This window comes from Dryobates pubescens, chromosome 8, assembly GCF_014839835.1.
Source record: "Dryobates pubescens isolate bDryPub1 chromosome 8, bDryPub1.pri, whole genome shotgun sequence".
Classification (NCBI taxonomy): domain Eukaryota; kingdom Metazoa; phylum Chordata; class Aves; order Piciformes; family Picidae; genus Dryobates; species Dryobates pubescens.
This window is the reverse complement of record NC_071619.1, coordinates 10,948,687-10,970,481: the sequence shown is the minus strand read 5'-3', so window position 1 is coordinate 10,970,481 and position 21,795 is coordinate 10,948,687. Positions and strand designations below refer to the sequence as shown.

Below are 21,795 nucleotides of genomic sequence, written 5' to 3'. Positions count from 1 at the left end.
AACTGTGTCAGCCAGAGAGAAGTTGTAGAGCCTCAAGGAGGGTGGATGGGTTTGAGCCTGGAAGAGGAGGTTTCCCCCTGCAAAACAAGTATGGGAAAGGTGCTGTGCAAAGCCCTGGTGTGGTGCTAGCCCTACTTGCAAGTGTAAAGGGGAAACTGAGCCATAAACCACCCTATGGCACACAAAGAAGCCATTTTAATTTCAGCCACTGTGGGAAGCACTGCATGGAAAAGAAAATGTGATCATTATGAAAATAAATGTTTATGTTTCTTAGTGCAGAGACCTCCCAAATAATTAACATCACTTGACAAACTGCTGTTTAAAATGCAAGTGGTTTAAGTGCTGCAGCCTAACAGGCATTTGTCACAGCTCTGGCGTAAGTGCGATACACGCCGTGGGTTGGTCACTGCTTTAAAGTAAAGAATATTTCCTGTAAACATCTTTTGCTGAAGGATAAGATCTCCATGATTTTACTTTCTCTTAGAAAGTCTAAATATTAGAAAACTGGACAAATGGAAACTTGGTGGCAAGGACGTTTGGGATATGGTTTCTGGAGTTGAATCTTGGATTTTTGTTTCTGTTGCACAGATCAGAGGCTTTCGGTCAGAAGGCGGGCAGGAAAAAAAAGTTTGATTTGCCTTAGCCTTTGGGAGGAGGAGAGAGAAGGGAAAAGGCTTTGCAGGGATGAGTTCTGCAGAAAGGGCTTTTGGGTTATGTGTTTTGGATGTTACAGCTTCAGCTCTGATCTGTCTATCTCTAATATTCACTGACTCAACTAAAATAAAGAAATAAATCCTTACTTTTCTCTAGGGCTGTTGGGGGACTGAGTGGAGACATAAGGACTGTTGAAAATTATTTTTCAAAGGTCAAAGATCAGCAGCTTTCAAAGAGACTGAGATTTGAAAAAGAAAATGAAAAGAGAAACATCACTCTGAAACATAGAAATATATGGGTGCCTATAAACCACTGAAGCATCTCAGCTCAAAATTACTTCTGTCTTTGCACACCAAATGAAAGCAGATTATCAAATATAAAACAGACCCTAAGAGTAATTCCTTTTACAAAGTCATTATTGATGTTGTGAATGTCATGGAACTTGGAAAAGGAAAACTGCTCAATTTATTTCTGGTTATCCTGAACTACTTCAGTGCAGCCCTCTGATTTTTCATCTCCAAAGGGAAGGAGAGCATCACTTGTGCTGCCTTCTTGCTTTCTGATTCTGAGTGAAACGATGTATTTAGAAGGAACAGAGCTGGAGCAGCAGCATGGTAGTAGCTGCTATCCTTCTCTTAATCCCTCTGTCCATCAGTGGCTTTGCAAAATTAATTGAAGAGACATTGATCAAGCAGCATGTCTGTGACAAGATTCCTGGAAAAACTCTCTCTGTTGTGTCCAGCCCAAGGCTCTATTGCTTCAACAAGGATGTGTGATTCAGTATCTAGATATGTCTCTGCATCTCTGGCTACTGTTAAGTGATCTCCTTGGCCTATGCCATTCTGTGCATGGTTGCTGTCAGTCAGGCTTAGGAAAGTGGGCAAAGCTGGTTTTGGGATGCAGTAGAAATTAGTTCCTGAAATGGAGATGCAATTGTTACATCTCCCTAATCTCATTCCTAGGCAGATATTCAATGGCATTTGTCATGCAAAGAATAAAACATTCAGGCTGTCTGATCCCATGGTGGGAAGGATAAAATGCAGAGAAATAACCTTCAAGTATTCTACAAATAGATTTGAAAGAGTGCTAAAGTCATTTAGTGTGCTTGCAAGAGATGACTGTGGTTCTTACAGTGCTTTTCACCAGAGATATGGCAACCTCAGCCATTTTGTTGGAAGATGTTCCTAACCCATTATCCATCAAGTGACTACCTGAGCTCACTTTACCCACTTGTGAGTTATCCCACAGAGAGCTTTCTGTTCTGAATCCTTATACAGCAAAGCTGCTCACTGAGGGCTCCAGGTCATGCTGCATCCCAGGCTTGATTGCAGCTGCTGATTGATTGGTGTGCAGGCAATCACTTAAAGGAGGAGAAGTTCTTTAGCATATGATGACAGGAATCTTTGGAGGTTCATTGGCTGTATATACATGGCAATTTACTCTTCCCATCTTCTCTTAATCCTGTGCTTTGGGAAATCTGTGCTTGAATACTCATGGGCAGACTTTATCTATTTTGTCTTTAGTGTGTGGCAGAAGCAGTAGTTTTATGACACTTATGTGCCTGGTACTGCTGGCTCAGTTGATGTAGGATGAAGTATGTAGTATTGTGTGGGCAGCTGTAATAAAATGTAAATGTGGGCAAGTTACCTAAAATAACTTCAGTACTCCAGAGAGGTGATTTTGTCCTGTACCCTGTGAGAAAAGAATAAAGATTGATAGGAGTTTTGGCCTTGTGCAAGTTCAGTTTGACAACAAATACATTGTGCTTTTCCACTATGTAGTGTGTTTGCAGCAGTATTTTCAGATTATGCATTGTGATCTGCTTTTGGGCTCAGAAAACTAATCAGGGAAATGCTTTGTGGCCCAGAGGTCTGGATTTGCAGGCTCCAGTTCAACAGCTGCATCCCTCTGTGCTGGCAGGAAGGAGCATCTGCCGGGGATGCAGTGTGGTCCTTATTAAATTAGAATTTAGAGCTGTAGCTTAGAGAAACAGGTGCAATTATATGCTAAAACTAAAAATAAATCCCAGTGGTCTTTGTCATCTGTGGATATGTCCCTCAGCTGGACAAAGACTAAAGGATTTCCCACAATTTTTCAAGCTACAAAGAACGAGGGAAATGAATAAATTAATTACCCTCCACATTTAATTGCTCCTTGCACTTCCAAAGTAGTGTAGGTGTCTTTTCACCAGGAGAATAAAGCCTTATGAGCCCTTTAGGCTTGTTTCCTATTTGCACATGACCTTCAAGCCAGTCATGTTTTGAATGTGGCCACATCAGGAACAGTGCTCTGAATTGCATGGCATCAAATTTCTTCCCCTTTCCACTCTTATCAATACTCTATATGCAAAAATGCCCTTTTGCATGGATTTTAAACCAGCATGTGTTTCTGGCTTGCTTTTCTAGAACATTTCTCTTACTTCAGCTATTTAGAAATGCAGGGTTTTTGGTGTGTTGTTTTTTTTTTCTTAATCTTGATGATGTTCCTCCCCAGTCACCTGCTATACATAACCCACATTCTGTAAATGTTAACTGGTCATCTGAGTCAGGAAACACCATGTGAGTAAGTCTGCAGCAGGATAAAATTACTGAAAACTGAATCATTGGGAAATCTTCCTCTGCATAGCTGTCACACGTTGATGTTAACACAATTTCCAAGCAAGTGGTGATGAAGCTTCCTTCATGATGATCAGATGATCAGAGGGCTGGAGCTCCTCTGCTATGAGGATAGACTGAGGGAGTTGGGGCTATTCGGTCTAGAGAAGAGAAGGCTCCAAGGAGACCTTATTGTGACCTTCTAGTATCCTAAGGGGGCCGACAAGAAAGTTGGGGAGGGACTTTTTTAGGGTGTCAGGTAATGATAGGACTATGGGGAATGGTACAAAAATAGAAATGGGTAGATTCAGATTGAATGTTAGGAAAAAATTCTTCCCCATGAGGGTGGTAAGACACTGGAACAGGTTGCCCAGGGGGGTGGTGGAAGCTTCATCCCTGAAGGTTTTTAAGGCCAGGCTGGATGTGGCTCTGAGCAACCTGATCTACTGTGAGGTGTACCTGCCCATGGAAGGGGAGTCTGAACTAGATCCTTGAGGTCTCTTCCAACCCTAACAATTCTATGATTCTATTCCCTCTTACATGAAACATGAGGGTACAACTTGAGGCTTTGATGCTGTTACCCAAGTCATAAGAAAATAATCATGAACGTTTATGGGAGTTCTGTGAGGGCTTATAATGAAAGGGCTTTGAGCTTCTAGTTTAAAGTGTATTTTTGCCCATATAAATCAGAGAGAACTGCAGCTCTTTCTGGTGTGGTGTCACTTCCAGCTGTCCTCTGGGGCAAGGAATTACATTGGCTATGGGTATTGAAAAGCACATGTCTTGGCATTCATTCAGATCAACTGAAATAGAGATAAAACATACTGTTACTTACAAAGTTATTTTCCTCTTACTCCCATTTATTTGCTGTTTCTTATATGCAGACTGTAGACAGTTTTGGGCAAGACTCCTTTTTATCTTTAGAATGAAGGGGTGGCTAGCAGGCAGGATCATTTAAAAAGGGAACATTTCTATGTGCTCTTGTGCTCAGAGAGCAAGCATTCAACACCCTTGTGTTTTTACAGGCTGACCTGTTGCAGCTGATGCTAAGGTAAAAAAAGTTCCTTTGTGGGCTACTCCAGCAACTGTTTAAAGCATAATATTCTCTAATAACTTCATGGATCTGGCATGGGAAGTGCTAAGAAGGATGATGGAGTAGTAGTTGTGCTTATTTCTATGCCCTAACTGTCTGGTAAGGCTTCTTATTCTAATTCAGGTTCAGGTGCTAGCCTGCTAAAGCAGCAGTGTTAATTGCTGGTAGGCTGGGCACTGGTAGTGCTTTAGAGCCAGATGAGAGTGGGAAAGTCAGTAGTTTAGATTCCACTTGTGACTGTGTTGCAGAAAGTGCAGATTAACGAAGGAATGTGCGGGTTAGATGGCCAAATTCTTGCGTAAAGGGAGAAATGTTGCCCTTCCTCCTGCTTTTGCCTCAGCAGTACTTAAATTATTTGCCTGGAATAAAATAATATTTTAATCATGTAGTGGTTAACATTTCTAGAGCTACTTGAGACCCCTCTGGTTTGGGCAAAAGTTCTAAGTTCTATTTGTGCAGCGAGAGTTACTGGAGAGAAGGGCTGATGTCCTGTACTGGGTTGGCAGGTCTACTTCTGTGCCCTCGTGCCAGCTCTGCCATGCAGGCTGGAAGTTTAACAGCTCAGTGGTGGGAGTCAGACATGGAGCTCCCATCCTTTAAGCCCAGCAATGCACCTGAAAAAGTGATGTTTTGATCACAAACCCTGCAACTTTTCTTAGTATCCAGTGTATGTTACTTTGCAGGAATACATTACAGATGAGTTTGTAGGTTGGTTTGTTGGTTTGGTTTGGTGTTTTGTTTTGTTTTCTAAATGAGAATATATGAAGCATGTCTGTCTTGAGAACAAACCAGGAGACTATAAGAAATTAAAACAAAACAAAACAAAACAAACCCTGAGTAAACTTAAGTGAGTGAGAGAGAAAAATGCTCTGGATAAGGTGAGAGCAGTGAAGAAGTGGAAGACTTGAAAGAGGGAGGTGGCTGAGAAGGGGAGGTGGAAGATATTTTGCAGAGGAGGGCATAGCAAAGCAAGCAAAAGGGATGATGATGTGTTCTGTGAGTTTTCCTCAAGGAGAAATGGGCAGAGGGAGAGACGACAGAGAGGAAAGGAGGAATTCAAGGAAGTACATGGCTCCTGAAACATTTAAAAGGATGTTAAATGTGGCCAAATAGTAAAGGCAAAAAAGGTAAAGTTTTCACTGACCTGATAGGTTGCTAGCTTACTCCATACTTAAAGGATTTATTTGCTGCCAAACATAGCCAGGAAAAACACCACTGGAATCAATAGCTTTTGGGTCTAGTCAGTGTCCAGGAAGACTAGAATTTAAGGTGTGAGCGAAGAACTTCCATATTCCATTTTGCAACAACACAAACCCTGCAACCAGGAAACCCTCATCAGAGGTATGTTTAAAGGGCTTCCCTTTAGGATTGCCTTTGGACTATGTATCGAATGAAAATCTTTGACATTTACATAGGTGATGTGAATGGAAATAGTTTGGAGACTGAACTGGCTACCAAGAAAGTGAACAGGGCAATTTTCTTGTGCTGAAAAGGAAAATTTTCAATTGATGAGAAAGAAATGAAAGCAGATGGAAAAAGACATAGAGAAGATGCACTGTGTGTCAGTATATCTACAGCCACCAATCTGCAGAGAGGGAAGAGCACTGACCTGAGTATGAGGATATCACCACCAGAAGGTTTTTGCACAAGATTCACAGGCCTGCTCATGCAGCTTGGGAATGTTGTCCCTAGAGAGACAAGACTAAGTGCTTGCTCAGCCAGCTCCTGGGATAATGCAGGCTGACCCTCAGCCCTGGTTGGTGAGAGCAATGCAGCTGTAAAACGGATTCTGGTGGTCTGGAAATTCTTGGTGTCTCTGAGGGGTGGTAGGTCTGCATCACAGGAGCATCTGTAGCTGGACGTTATCCTTTGGCTATGCTGTCACCTGGGCAGGAGGTGTCCTCTGATTGCTCCATGGGAAGGGGAGCTCTGGCTCTTGGTTTTGGAAGAAAGCCATTTCCCATGCACTTGCAGGCAGCGGTCAGCAGAGGAGGTGTGCTTAAACCACGGAAAGGAGGGAACAAGAGCATTTGGGCAAATCACTGCCTGGGCTCCAGAAAAATAATCACTATATCTCAGAAGTGTTTGTTTAGTTTTAAATATGGATAGCTTAAGGAGCCACTACTGGCAGGCAAGTTCTTGAGAGACCCTGCAAAGAGCAATAGCAGGGAACTTCAGGAGGAAGAGTATGAAACAAGTATGACTTGAGCACTGTGTTTTTAAACAGGACTACACACAAAATGACCCAGCTTCACAGTTCCTTGAAGTGACTCTAAATGGATGGTTTATATTTGCAAAATAGGTGTGCACTAAATGCAAATGTCATGTATGACAGAAGAAAGACTGCTTCCTAATATTCTTTAGAAATGGCATTATGGCATAAAACTTCGTGGGGTGTGGTACTGAATGATAAATATAATCTACAGTAGAAGAGTAGGCCAAGGGATATATATCCTGGGCCATTTGGATGTTAAATTAAAGTGAGGGCATACAAATGTAACATTCTCAATAAGTTCAAGCAGCAAAATGAAGAGAAGACAACAAAGCCACTGGAGATTTCACAGCTACAGTCCAAAGTTGTCAACAATGTTTCTGAACCGAAAGGACTGTTATGCCTCACTAACATCCTGTGCTGTAAGGCAGGAGCACGTTCAGGCTGTACTGAGCACACCTACACTGTGCACAGAGATGGGTATTGGGGAAGGCACAAAGTATGTGTGAATGCTGAATCCCCAGTGTAGCTAAGCCCATGAGCTCTTGAGGAAGGAGCTCTTTGCTATTTGCTGTAGTCTAAGCTCACCTAGCGTGTTGGTCTTTAAACCTTTTGTGGCTTTGAAGAGCTGATGGTATTTGAGAGTTAAATCGCTACAGTCTCAGAGATATTTCATTTAGTGTCACTCCAGAGTTTGCTTGGAGACAAATGATGTTATCCCTGTCTTGAAGTGTTTTCCAAGCTCTTTATACCTTCCAGCAGTCTTTGTTATCTGCTCAAGAGCTATGAATATGATCCCAGCACCCTCATGACCTTCCTGCAAATGTCCCTGCTTTCTGTTCTGTGCTGGGGAGCCTGTGCCATGCCAAGGTGATGGAGTATACAGAGCAGCATTCCAATTATATTGGAAATATGCAGATTAGCCTGCTGTGGCCCCAATTCAGCATTTTGAGTTCAGAGGCATGCCTTTGATTTTACCCAAGTACAACTCAAATATGATTCAATGGCTGGAGTTCAGAACCACAGCTTCCCTAACTTGGATTTTCTTTGCATAGCTCCACCATTTTCTACTATCTCTTGGATTCTGATTCTACAGATCCACTCGTTTGTCTCCACTACTCATATTCACCTTTTCTCTCCTCTCCATTGCCCCCACCTTCCTTCTTGTCTTGACAAATATCTAAATTTTAACCTTGACAGGTTACTTCTGTTTCTGGTGAACTCTCAAGATTCAGACTTCCAAGCTATTACATTGTACGCGGAAAATATGCCCAGGACAGACTTTCCATTAAACTGTATTTAAATTGGAAGAGAATACTGGCACCTCTACAAGTATTCCAGAATTAGATCCCAAAATACTGAGGCTAGTTAATCTTTTGGAAGAGCAAAAACTCTTACTGATTTATATTTAGCAGAGGGAATGCATTTTAAAAACACCGTCTGTATGAGGCCCCTTGAAGAAAACATCTTTTACATTGATTTGTAGTGCATGGAAATATTACATGGCCATAAAACACTTGCAGGCAGGCTCTGCTTTTATGTAGCTACTTTTTTTTTTTTTGCTGTGTGAACTGTCATAAACCCTTGGACAGTGGCTGTTCTGCTGACTGGGCTGTGCAGGGAAGGAGGGCTGCCCCTAGGACAGCAGTTTAGCTGGGCATCGCAGCTGTGTCGCGTGTTGCAGGAGGGGCAGGGAAAAAAGCAGCATGCACTTAGCACTTCACTGGAAACACCAGGCTTGTGAGGGTGAGGCTTTTGGTTCATAACTGGTGCAAGGTTTGTACTTGTACTGTACCCTGGGACCTGTGTAGCCCGGGTGCTTGCCTTTGATAGGAGCAAGGGGATGTGCTATTTGGGGAGAGCACATGTGAAGCCATCGTTTGGCTTCATAGAAGACCTTCAGGAGGATGTGAATGAGAGCAGAAACTGAGCTTGCCTTCTCTGTGTGCTCGTATGAGCTTAAAATAGGGGCAGAGGTGTTGTTTGCTCTTAGTTAAATGCCTACAATAACTAGCTGGGCTTAGTTTATACGGTTATAAATTAGGAAGAACTCTGTATTGTTCATTCAGGTGCAAAATGTTCTATGCACAGTTCTGATATACACTAAGAAAATGAGTAACTGGTACTCAGAAAATGAATAACTGGAATTATAGTAGTGAGAATGTTCACTGGCTTGTCCCAAGTGGAGGTTTTCTGGAAAATGAGCTACAACAGAGAACTGGTTCATTAATACAGTGAGTCAGAGAAGCACATAAAGTATACATGATTTCATGGCCAAGAGTATATCTTCTTATCTTTGAGAAGATAAGGATTATGAAGAAGAGGTAGCATGGAAAGTTTTGTTAGTTTGTGTTTTGGTTTTTTTTTCCTTCTGCCCCACCATCTGCAGCATGGACAGATCAGCCATCATCCTGGGCAAGCTGTTCCTCCTCCTTCTGAAGCATCAGATATTAGCAAAGGAGAATATTCTCAAACTGCATATTTGCAAGAGAAGGATAAACAGATTTTTTGAAACATCCTTCAATCTTCAACAGAACTGGACTCAATCTTGCTTTCTTTTGTTTGAAGACATAAGTATGCTTTTGCATTTCTTGTTAGACTGCTGACAGAGCCGACCTCATCACAGCAGAGCAAACCCCCTCTAAATCAAGAAAGATGCTCTGGATGCTTCCAGAGCACCATTTTCTACTTTGATCTTCTCATTTTCTGCTCAAACTTGAGGTGCGATGCCTTAGTAATAACAACGAAGATGCAAAATCACTAAGATGCAAAGAGAATAAGGTCAGAAGTGCCTTACTGCTCTCAAAACCAAAAAATTGTATGCCACATACAAGTCATTTCCACCTGGGGATCAGAGGAGCTGCTAGAAGATAATGCATGGAGAAGTGTGGGTCTCCTCTCCATGGATCTGGCTGAACCCAGAAGATGTGGCTCCTGAGGCAATTCATCCTGCTTCTCCTCAGCATCTTTCTGGAGGGCTTCTCACCCCCTCTCTCTGTACCCAGCAGCAGGAGCATATGGCTGCTTACTTATGGTGTTCTTATGTGCTTAGAAGACTTAGGTCCACAGGGACTCAGTGGGGGTGGGTGGGGATTTGCACGGGGAGAGTGTGAGGAGGGAAGCAAAGCATGGGCAGCACCTGTGGGAAGGAGAGCAGTGCCAGAGGTCTCATGGTTATCCTCTGTGGTGTGCCACCTTGGTGACTGAACTGCTGTAAAAGCCTGGGGGATGCTGAGTAAACAGTGCCTAATTAGGGACCAGGAGATGGTTAATGATTACATGGCATCATTATTGAAGATGTGAAGTTTAAAACTCAGTCGAGGAGGAGGGGGTTTCTTTCTTCCTGATGGCTTTGTGTGCACATATAGAAAACCTTATATATCCACATACCTTCAGATATATTTTTTTCTTCACCAAAGAAAAGGGCATGATCTTCATGGTGCTTGGTATTTTCAAGTGCTTGCTCAGCCAGATTGTTCTTCCTGGAGATGGTGTGTGTGAGGGTTTGCCTTCCCAACTCAGTCCTGCCTTGCTGTCCTCTCCTTCATTTTAGGGGTCTTCCTCACTTTCCTTTCCACATCTGGTAGACTCTCCTCTAGGCTCTGCCCAAGATCATCTTCCCACCCTTCTCTTGAGAATTTCAACCATAAAGCATTAGTTCAGCCATCTAGAAAAGGGCAACAAGGTTGGTGAGGGGCTTGGAGCACAAGCCCTATGAGGAGAGATTGAGGGAGCTGGGGTTGCTTAGTCTGGAGAGGAGGAGACTCAGGGGTGACCTTATTGCTCTCTACAACTACCTGAAGGGAGGCTGTAGACAGGCGGAGGTTGGTCTCTTCTCCCAGGCAACCAGTACCAGAACAAGAGGGCACAGTCTCAGGCTGCGTCAGGGGAGGTTTAGGCTGGAGGTTAGGAGGAAGTTTTACACAGAGAGAGTGATTGCCCACTGGAATGGGCTGCCTGAGGAGGTGGTGGGGTTGCTGTCGCTGGGAGTGTTAAGGGCGAGGCTTGACAGGGTGCTTGGTTGCATGGTTTAGTTGATTAGGTAGTGTTGGATGATAGGTTGGACATGATGATCTCAAAGGTCTCTTCCAATCTGGTTTATTCTATTCTATCCTTCCTACAGTCAATTAACAGATTCACCTCTCCTCTCTAATACTTAAATCTCCTTTGGCCAACCTGAATTTTTGCCTTTTGTTTTTTTTTTCCCTACTTAAATAAATAAATACTACACACAGCTCAACATAACTGAAGCAGAGACCTCATTCTTCTGTAACTCCTCAGCTCTTTTTACCTTCATTTTTCAAGCTCTGTGAAGATTGCTTACTGTCCCAACTCTTGCTAGTACTCATAGCCTAACATTGTCTTCAAGCAAGCCTTCTAGAGCCTGGGTACTTGTAAGTTAGTGGGTTCAGCAGGTGTTGCTAAAAAAGCCCCATGCCCAGGTAAGTGCCTGGCACTCCTGCAGAGGTTATTGCCTCCACACGAGGAGTGACTGTTGAACAGGACACATCTCTGCTCCCTAGCTGCTGCACTGTATGTGATGGAGCATAAATGCACAACACAGCCTGGCCTTAAAAACCTCCAGGGTTGGGGCTTCTACCACCTCCCTGAGCAACCTGTTCCAGTGTCTCACCACCCTCATGGTGAAGAAGTTCTTCATGATGTCTAACCCAAATCTCCTCTTCTCTAGCTAGGATCCATTCCCTGTAGTCATGTCACTACCCAACACCCTAAAAAGTCCCTCACCAGCTTTCTTGTAGGCCCCCTTAGGATATTAGAAGGTCACAATAAGGTCTCCTCAGAGGCTTCTCTTCTCCAAAGTGAGCAATCCCAACTCTCAGCCTGTCCTCACAGGAGAGATGCTCCAGTTTCTATTGCCCAGTTTTTGTAGTGGGGGTGGCTTCTCATAGATGCCTGTAAATTCACCCTTGCTGTCTTTCAGATCTATTACTTCAAACACAGGTTTGCTTTTTGGTCTTAAAAAAAAAGAAAAAGAAAAAAGGAGAGGATAAAAAAAAAAAGGCACAACTCCAAGCCCTACCCAGACTGGTATTATCTCCTTTCATGTGCATGTGGGCTGTCTGCACCTGCCTCTTGTCTTGTAGCTTGCAATTTAAATGGAAAATCTTACACTATGTGCAAACCTACTCTCTTGATACATCTTGTCACTGCTAAAATAGCACAGATGAAAATAAGTTACGTTTTGGCTTTGACTTGTTTTGGACTCTTGGATGGGAGTGCTAGATCTGACCTGCTGGCTTAGATCCACCTTGTTGATATGTCCTTGATTCACTGAAGTTTAACTCAAGATGCTCCATAATTTCAAATGTTTTGAATGGCATGCTCCAGAATTAACCCTTTGCATTTCTGTTATGGAATGCCTCAGCACCTGCAACGCTCTAGTTTGTCTGTGTGGAAGAGCAAAGCTTTGCTTTTTCTTGCTGATCATCTTGTGATTCTGAGGCTAGCAGCTGACCACGGTGACAGCCATCTGACAGGATCACTATCATTGTAACTGGGTACAGGAGGAGTTGGATGTAGACTGGAGTTGCATGATGACTTATTCTTTCAAGAACAGCAAACATGGTTTTTTTTAAGGCACTGAAGAAGCCCTTGCTTTTAATTTGCATTAATTTATGGTTGCCTTTCTTCTGTGCACACGCTCTGGGTCAGACTGCACGTGAGGAATCAAGGTTTGCAACTCCTTTTCAGTTTCCACTGGGGTTAAGCTAATATTTATTTTTAGTAAACCATACCTGGAAGTGTGCTTTTAAGAATTAATTTGCTAAGCCTGGCACAATGAATTCATTATGGTTTTCTCCTTTAGAACTTTATTAAGAAACGTAAAGGATTGCTGTAACTAGTCATACTATATTTCACTGATAACCCTTGGAACCGTGGGACCACCTCAGAAAGCGAGAAGGCTTATAAACATTCATCTAGTAGCTGATTTTTATGTATTGTTTTTCTCCCTGTGCTGCTAGTAACCATCTTGGCAGAGGCTGTGTGGTGTTCTTTCAGGACTAGGCTTTTCTGCTGTGCTGTGCCTGTGTCCCTTGGGCAGGGCTTCCCTTATGTTTCCCGCACCTGCACATGGGTTCCTTTTATTCCTTCTCAACTCTTTCCTTTTATACAGTAAGGCCACCCACCAGATAGTGCTTCATCTGTCAGCTGCTTTTAATAATGCAAAGATGTTTTCCTTTCTCTTTTCATAGCACGGTGTTTTGCCCTATCCCTCTTTCACTGTCACTAGCCTGCAGGACAGATACCTCTGTCACCACCAGACTTCTCCCCAGTGGACAGGGATTTGTTCCCACTTGCTACTGTGTGTCAGTCACAGAATCAACCAGGATGGAAAAGACCTCAGAGATCATCAAGTCCAACCTATTACCTAACACCACCTGACAACGAAACCATGGCTCCAAGTGCCACAACCAGTCTTTCTTTTTTTAAACACCTCCAGGGATGGTGACTCCACCATCTCCCTGGGTAGCACATTGCAATGGCAAATTACTTTTTCTGTGAAGAACTGTCTCCTCACCCCGAGCCTGAACTTCCCCTGCCACAGCTTGAGACTGTGTCCTCCTGTTCTGGTGCTGGTTGCCTGGGAGAAGAGACCAACCCCCACCTGGCTACAACCTCCTTTCAGGCAGTTGTAGAGAGCAATAAGGTCTCCCTTGAGTCTCCTCTTCTCCAGGCTAAACGACCCCAGCTCCCTCAGCCTCTCCCCAGCCTCGTTGCCCTTCTCTGGACATGTTCAAGTATCTCAATGTCCTTCTTAAATTGAGGAGCCCAGAACTGGACACTATACTCAAGGTGTGGCCTAACCGTATAGGGGAAGAATGACTTCCCTAGCCCTGCTCTCTTTTAAAGTAATCTTTTCTTTTCTATCCTGAATGCCAAGCTATAAGTTAATTTTAAATACCTTGCAGTTACTTTTCAGTTGGAAATGAGTTTTGATGGTATTCTGATAGGTGCCTATCAAGATTTTTTCCAACTGGGAAAAAAGTATTAAAAAAAATAAAAAAAATCCAGTGATTTCTTGCAGCATTTAAGAAATCCCAAGTCTTTAAGGTTATGCCTAATGTTTGCAAAGCACGAACACTTCTGGTGGAAACCCCTAACAGGCTTTGTGATGCGTTTTGCTAAGCCGAGAATATCCACTGCTTCCTCTTATACAGTGTGCAGATGTTGCTCAGGCCTTGTGATCCAGGAGAACAGGGACATCTTATGTACATTGGAGGGGCAAGTGTGCCACCTTTGGGGTGATATTCTGCTTTCTCAAACAGCTCTCTGAAAAGGATGCACTTAGGATTGGGACACTGAAAGCAGAGCAGTTCAGACTCCTTCACCTTGGCTTACTAAATATTTCAGAAGATCCAGACCGGGTGCATGTGTCAAGGCAGAGCACCTGGTGCATTACCACTTTGCTGCTCTCTTGGTGGGGCTCAGAGTATTAGGAGCATCTTGTGTTCAGGGTTCAAATGCAGCCTATTACTGGATGTGAATTTAAAACTGATTTCCACGTGCAAACTTGAACACAGAAGGTTTCACCTCAACACGAGGAGAAACTTTAGAGTGAGGGTGATGGAGCAATGGAAGAGGCTGCCCAGGGGGGTTGTGGAGTCTCCTTCCTTGGAGACTTTCAAAACCCATCCACGTTTTGGATAGGTTTTCTTCCCCCCCCCCCCCCCCCCCCCCCCCCCAGTGGGTTTTCCCTCACAGGCATGCATCCACCCATGGGCATGCTTTCCTATGAGGACTACCCTAGGTGAGCCTGCTTTTGGCAGGGGCATTGGACTCAATGATCTCTGGAGGTCCCTTCCAACCTCTAGCATTCTGTGATTCTCTTCAGTCTTTAAAGCAATATGAGTGAGCAGATGCTGTTCTTTGTGAGGCTCAGTATAAAACCCAGAGAGCTGTGTGGAAGTACACGGTCTACCTCCAGATTTGTAGCACGATTTTGCTCTCGTGACTTTTATCACAAGATACCAGTTTGCCTAGTCATGGCATGTTGTTGCAACTTCTGTTGGTCAGGGGGAAATTGTTTTATATTGTGGAATGGGAAACTTTCAGTGCCCTTGAACACGCTCTAATATTTCAGTCTTTTTCCCCAAACACACATTTGCTTGTGATTTTTATTTCAAGCCATTACTTCACCTTTGTTAGGTGACTGATAAGTCAGGTTGTGGCAGAGAAGTGCGGGATAGCTTCGTGGTTGCTAGGAAATCAGGAGGGCTCTTGCCTGTTTTGGCAGCTGAAATTCTGGCTTTGAGAGATTCACTCAATTATTTTACATAAAGAAGAAAAACACATGAAACCTACTGCAAGGGCCCCAGCTGTATACCAAAGGCTGAGGATGTCAAAATGTGTAGTAGTTTAAACAAGGAGATGGGGAAAGGCTGGAGTCCATGTCCAGCCCAGTGAGGACAGAAACTTTAATCAGATGACTTATTTTAGTTTTAGCTTATCAAGCAAGGACAGCAATATGTCTCACTGACTTGTGCAGCTAAAGTGTCCCTTGTCTAAGTCCAGTCTAAGATGGTTTTGCTGCCATTTGAAGTTGCATTGTGTCTTCTTTTGGAGTGAACATACCTGCCTGAAGAAATTGACCCATTGCTTTGCAACTTCTCCAAGTGTATGTAAGGTGCAAATCCCCACTACAAAACAGATGCACTTTTTAACAGTTAACACTTTCTGTTTTCTGGTCTGTACCCAAATGTGTTCATCATGCAGGAGTCATTGCTGCATAAGGACATTTGTGAGAAAGAAGGGGGTGTCCCCTCCATTTGCATTATCTGCCTGTGGAAGCTGATCTAGGGGTGGCTTCTTCTGTTCTGGTAGAGCTCAAGTGCCCTGCATTTCAGCTGTCTGCACGGGGAGTGCTCATCCTACAGTCACTGGTGTGGCATGAGTTTGACCCATTCTCACATAGCAGTGCTGAGCTGTCACAGGAAATAAGCATTTCTCTAACATCCTTCCCATAGGGTGAGGCAGGACCCTATGGCTGCTCCAGCAGATGCTCTGGACATATGCAGTGGTGTTACTGGAACCTGTTTTGAAAGCTGTGGACCGTTTTGGTGACTCCATTACTGCATTTGAGAAGGGTGTGATGTCCTGTGGAGAGGTGTGTCAGCTTTTGTCACAGCAAATTATCCAGTAAAATGAGAACAGTGAGATATGCAAAGAGCTTAAAATGTGTGTGCCTTTGTGCTGCATAAGTGTGTTTTGGTGAGTGGCTGCTAGCAAGAAGTTTCATCTGGATGCAAAGATGGCATGAATTGAATGTATATTCCCTAGTAGCTTGTCTTTCTCATTGATGCACCCCCCTAGGAACTATCAGAGGTGTTGAAAACATAACAAAACCCAAGACTGGAAATGACCAGAAAAAGAGGTTTCCATAATTTTCTATGGATCCCTTCACTTTCTCTCAAACAATTGATTGTATCCCTCAATATAGGTCTTGCTTCAGAAATGACTGACTTCATATCTATTTTAGAGAAGATGAAAAATCTAGCCTACCTGTAAAAAAAGTGATAGCAGAAACAGAGCGGCAGCTAAGAGATGAGCAGTGAGGAGAGATCCAGTAGCCTGAAAAATTTTCTGCCAAAAGAGAGGCTGGAATGGTTTGCTTTGACCATCTGTCAATGATCTTGTCCCTACGGACCAGCATGACCCAACTGGAGCAAGTTTAAGTCAGCCACTCTTGCTGTCTCTGACTCATAACCATTTGTGATGGTGAAGAGCATCACATTTGCAGTGATAAAGTGCTTCTTTACAAAACACTATTAAGCCTGAGGAACTCATCAGCAAGGTATCATTAAAGCTGAGGACTTAACAAGGCTCCACAGAAGTGGTAGTAGAGAGTAGTAGTCAGTTTGGAAAAAAGCTGGTGGTACTGGAAGTGATTCAGCCACTTCTACTTTGGGGCATAAGACAGCCTCTAATTAAAGAGATCTTAGGAGGTAACCCTAGAATGTTCTCTCTGTGAGGCTAGTGCAGCTTGTATTGTCTACTGACCACACAGTCCTGGCTGTGGGGAGACGCAGGGTACACTGCCAAGGTCAGTGGTGTGTTCAAAGAGAAAAGGTGAGGCTCATATGAATTGCTGCGTCCTGACCTTCCCTGTGTTAAGCTCCCCCTTCCATGCAATCTATTTTTCCTGAGGGCTTCTCTCTTTGATGTGCTTGCTCACCTCTACATTTTCTTGGTATTCTGCCCCTTATTCATCCTCTTCCACGTGTGAGGCATGGGAGAAGGATGATGTCTTATATTCTACAGTATGTTTAGCATCAAGTAACCCCCAGATGGTTCGTCTCTCCCTTAAATCATTAATGGCAGAGTTTAAAGGTAAAAGCCTCATTTGTCTGGCCTCCCTGCTCTGTTCTGAAGGGATGGGACTGTTGCTGAAAATCGGAGGGGGTGAGGGGGAAAGCAAGCAGATGAGATGAGTGCAAAGTGTCTGATGCTGAAGTTAAATTAAAATAGTCTCATCAGAAACTAGATTCTAAGTTCTGTTGGTAGTTATTCAGGCTCACCCTGAGGACGTGCCATTATGACTTCATGTAACTACAAGCCAAAGCTACCTCAAAGGCCAGGAGGAGCAAAGCCAAGAGTTGCACCAGAGTTGTAAGCATTATTTTATAGTGGCTATAAAAAGACATAACTGTCAGCAATTAATTTGTGTGAAGAATGTCTATAATTAGTTTCTATAGTTTACATGTTTGAGGAGTAGAAGTTTTAGCCATACCATTTAGTCATGCATCTTTGCAGCACAAGCTGGCACATTCTTAAGGTCATATTTGCCTTTGTTGGTATCCCTGAGCCTATCACAAAATAATCCTTTATTCTGTTGATGCTCTGTTTCCATATCTATGAGTATTTCCTCCCAAACATATGTGCATAGTGTGGTGTATATGTGCACACAAGGAAAAGGAAGCTGCTGACTTGTGTTCAGTATAATGACTGTTTTGTGCTTGAACTGCTACAGGCTCCCTGTTGAAAAGAAACTCACACATCCATTTGTTCATGAGCAAAGCTGCTGTCCTGACTGTGCTGATCATGCATTGACTCTTTGTCTAGGGCCTTGGCTAGAGAAAGGCACATCCCTGGATGTGCTGTTGCAAAGGAGGAGTGAGAAAAATGGTCAGCTTGTGTGGGAGGCCTCTAGCAGTGGAAGGTTGCTCCCAAAATGTGACAACTTTATTGAAACAACTTCACATGTATGTTGCCCCAGTTTTGGAACTGGCTCTTGCCTTCTCTTCTGGTGGCCTCAAGATGGCCTGTGATTTCAGTGTTGAGCTGTGGTCTCCACGTCATGGTCTGTACTAGCAGACTGTCCAGATGTTAGCCTTCATAGCCTTTTGTTGTTCAAGATGGTCTAGAAAGCCTTAGTGCTTTACAGTGACTAACTTCTATTTTTATCTATAGTTCCTCTCTGAAGTAAGCCTGCCTTTTTTTTTTTCTTTTCTTTTCTTTTTTTTTTTTTTTATCTTTTTCATTGAAATTTATTTTACTCACAGCAGATTTGAAACCCTTTTTTCCTCATTCTGCTTTCAGATTCCATAGGTGGGTCATTTTCTGCTTCCTCCCACCGATGCCACCACAAACAGAAGCACTGTCTCCCCATCCCACAGTGTGGAACTCTGTCCATCAGCCCTCTGCTTTTCCATCCTCACACAAAGGGATCCCAGATCATCATGGACACGACCCAGAAGGCAGTGAAGCGCCAGGCTAGTTTCTGCAATGCCATCACCTTCAGCAACAGGCCCATTGTAATTTACGAACAAGTCAGGCTTAAGGTGAGTAAATGATTCCTGCCCTATTGTCATGGGAACGGCTGTGAATGAACGTTGGGGTGTACCAAGCTTTTGGTGCTTGCACTATACCTTTAGCTCTTCCTTGAACAATACAGAATAGAATAGAATAAACCAGGTTGGAAGAGACCTTCAAGATCATCACGTCCAACCTATCATCCAACCCACCCTATCAACTAAACCATACAACCAAGCACTCCATCAAGTCTCCTCCTAAACACTACCAGTGATGGTGACTCCACCACCTCCCTGGGCAGCCCATTGCAATGGGCCCTCTATGAAGAATTTCTTCCTACCATCCAGTGTAAACCTCTGGTGCAGCTTCACACTGTGTGCTCTTGTTTTGGTGCTGGTTGCCTGGGAGAAGAGATCAGCCCCCACCTGTCTACAACCTCCTTTCAGGTAGTTGTAGAGAGCAATCAGGTCTCCCCTGAACCTCCTCTTCTCCAGGCTAAGCAACCCCAGCTCCCTCAGCCTCTCCTCATAGGGCTTGTGCTCCAAACCTCTCACCAATTTTGTTGCCTTTCTCTGGACACGTTCCAGCAAGTTAACATCCTTCCTAAACTGAGGGGCCCAGAACTGGACACAGGACTCAAGGTGTGGCTTAACCAGTGCGGTGTACAGGGACAGAATGACCCCCCCTGCTCCTGCTGGCCACACTGTCCCTGTTACAGGCCAGGATGCCATTGGCCTTCTTGGCCACCTGGGCACACTGCAGGCTCATGTTCAGCCTACTGCCAACCAGTACCCCCAGTATATATAGTAGTCAGACCTTGGGTTTAAAGATCTGCAGTCTTTTTTTTGGTACTTCTGCTTTTGTCACTGCAGTTCTTGAAGCTGTTGGGACAGACCACTGTAGAAACTGGTAACAAAAGGGAAATCTGTGCTCAAAAAGAGTTTATCTTCATGTTAGACAATGAACAACAGAGTAAGTAGAGATTGCTGGGAAAACAGCAAGAAAAAATTGGTCAGCCTAAAAGGCTGTCTAGTCAGCATATTCTCTAGGCTTTGAGTGCATCCTGTAAAGGAAGTCTACTGGGTGGGCTGAGGGAGGGTGCAGAGTTAGTGAATGTGTTCAGTTCCACAATGAGCACTTCCTGTAAACAAGGCAGCAATGAGGGCTGGTCTCATGGAGGTGGGAATCAGCCTCACCACAGCCAACTGATACAAGGTAAAAAAGACCTGGAAATGAAAGTGCTTGCTTGCATGCTTGGCAAGGAAGACAAAATGGCTGAAAGGATGAAAGGAGCAGTCAGTTCCCATCTAAGAAATGGCTATTTCTCATGGTCTTCTGACTGCTTTGTTTAATTAATCAACTGGTAGCATTAAGCTCAGAGGAGAGAACTTTGCAGATATCACATTTTTCTTGCTGGCAGAGGCTGATTTCACTTCCACTGTGTAGCCAGGAGGATGGAGTTGGTGCCCCTTGTGCTGCTGGTATGGGAAGTTCATCTCCTTTAAGACAGCCTGCCTCCATGTGCACTGGGAACTGCTTCTTGACGAAGAAATTCCTGAGTCCCTTTTGGAACTGAAGCACTTTTCAGGCTTTCAGCACCTCAAAGGAGCTTGGGACCCTTTAAATTTTATCCACAGATATATTCCAGCCTTTATGCCCTGTGGGTTGTGGGACTGTATTTTTCCATTCTTAGCTGATTTCATTCCTTCCATGGGCATAAAGTAGGTCATCTTCTTTGGCAACTTTAGTTCATGGTACACAGGAAAGATCTGCCTGCAAATCCTTAATTTAAACACAAGGAGCTTTTCAGGAGGTTTATCTGTGTATAGCTGCTGAGTCCGAATGATCCTGCTGTTGCCCATTGATAGAGGTCCCAGAGTGCTGGGACCTACAGCAGCATATTAGCCCCTCTTCCCTTACAGCCAGCAAAGGAGCAAGAAATGAGGAAGCTGCCTCCTTTTGAAAGCATAGAGCTTTTGGTGGTTTCTGCCTTAGGCCCATAGGTTAAAAAAAAAAATCCCTCCTACAGGTTTGTTATCTTTCTTGTGGAGCTCTTCCTACTTCCTTTCAGACTAGGAACCCAGCAGGACTACCTCACATTGCCTAATAGGATTTCTTTCCATGTTGGCTAGCAGTTTGAACAAATAACTACCAAAGAAAATATTAATAATAATAGAAAAAGTTATTTGGGAGAGGATGAAAGCAGCGTTTCTTTTTGACAACACCATCAAAGATTGTAGTGATTTAGACAAAGATTTGGGGCTATTTCTTCCTCATTCTGAAACAATGTGGCTATCTCTGGAAATTCACACTTGTTTACCACTGTATATTTTAGGATTTTAGCTTGCATAATATGTGTGAAGAACACACATGCAGATCTGCACAAGGGATTTACAAGCAGAGCTCCTGCTGAGTCCAGTGGGAGGGTCCCATGGGGCTAATCGACAGTACTCTAGGGATGGATGGATGGAAATGTGAAAATAGCTTTTCCAGTAAGTCTATCCTTCAACTGACTTATTACTCTGTATAACTGGGGAAAATTTTGTCTCAAACTTTCTCATCTAAAGACTGACCATGAACCCAATCATTTAGGTCCCATAAAAGCTAAACTCCCTTTGGAAAACTGGAGGTCAGGGTATTTCATTCTGTGTATTAGATACTGTGTCTTGGGTTTCATTCTGAGATTTCTTTGCAGCTTTGGGAATGCTATCAAGATTTCCTTTTTCTTTGCCTCCAAGCTCTGTGTCCCAGTATGGTTTCTTCCATGTAATTCAGGGCGCTGCTAGAGAGTGGAGTGAGGCTGTCGAGTGTAACACAAGGCACAAATGAGCAAAAGAGCAGGAGCCTGGATCTGTGCAAGCAATCATGGCTTAGCAATTTGGATGCAGACTGCATCTTTCCCTTCCTTTCTGGTACCCGGTAGACCTCCCAGGCTTTTTTGCTAGCAGCGGCTGCTGAAGACAGAATTTGGTCCATCATTAACCATTGCCTTTTTTAGCAAAACTGTGTACCCTTTGTCCAGCTGTGCCTAATTCTTGGCAGGCTTTATACTAGATTTTAATTTGGGCATTAGTTTGCTTGTGGTCAGACTGTATTGAGACTGTTTATAGGTGCTGATTAATACATGGAACATGTGCAGCCTTGATTACCATGTGAATATTTGCTTCACGCAGCCTGTGATTGCTGTGAAGTGTTGGCAAGAAACTGTGAGAGAGTAAATTGTAGAAATAACAATGAGGCCATATTTATTTCAGACCCAAAAGCCTTTAGAGCTTGCAGTACATTTACTGCAAAAAATAATTCAGGCTTCTTCTTGGGGTGTGCAAATATTGCTCCTTTTGTCATGTGCACACTCCATCCACTCCCTCTCACCTGGGTGCATGCATGATCCCACCCCTCCTGCCCAGGCCTATACAGAATAGCAAGTGTGCTTCAGTTCTTCTTAGTGCCACCCCAGTGTCCATCCAGTG

The 21,795-nt window shown here is 43.6% G+C and overlaps 1 protein-coding gene across 3 annotated transcripts in view; it reads left to right on the top strand.

Annotated features, from left to right (window-relative positions):
- NEURL1 (neuralized E3 ubiquitin protein ligase 1) overlaps positions 1-21,795 on the top strand; it is a 168,785-nt gene that overhangs the window by 85,815 nt on the left and 61,175 nt on the right. For all 3 annotated transcript variants that reach the window (XM_054163824.1, XM_054163825.1, XM_054163823.1), the window contains exon 2: positions 18,113-18,354. In XM_054163824.1, coding sequence (XP_054019799.1) covers positions 18,113-18,354 — 242 coding nt within the window. The remainder of the gene's footprint in view (positions 1-18,112; positions 18,355-21,795) is intronic.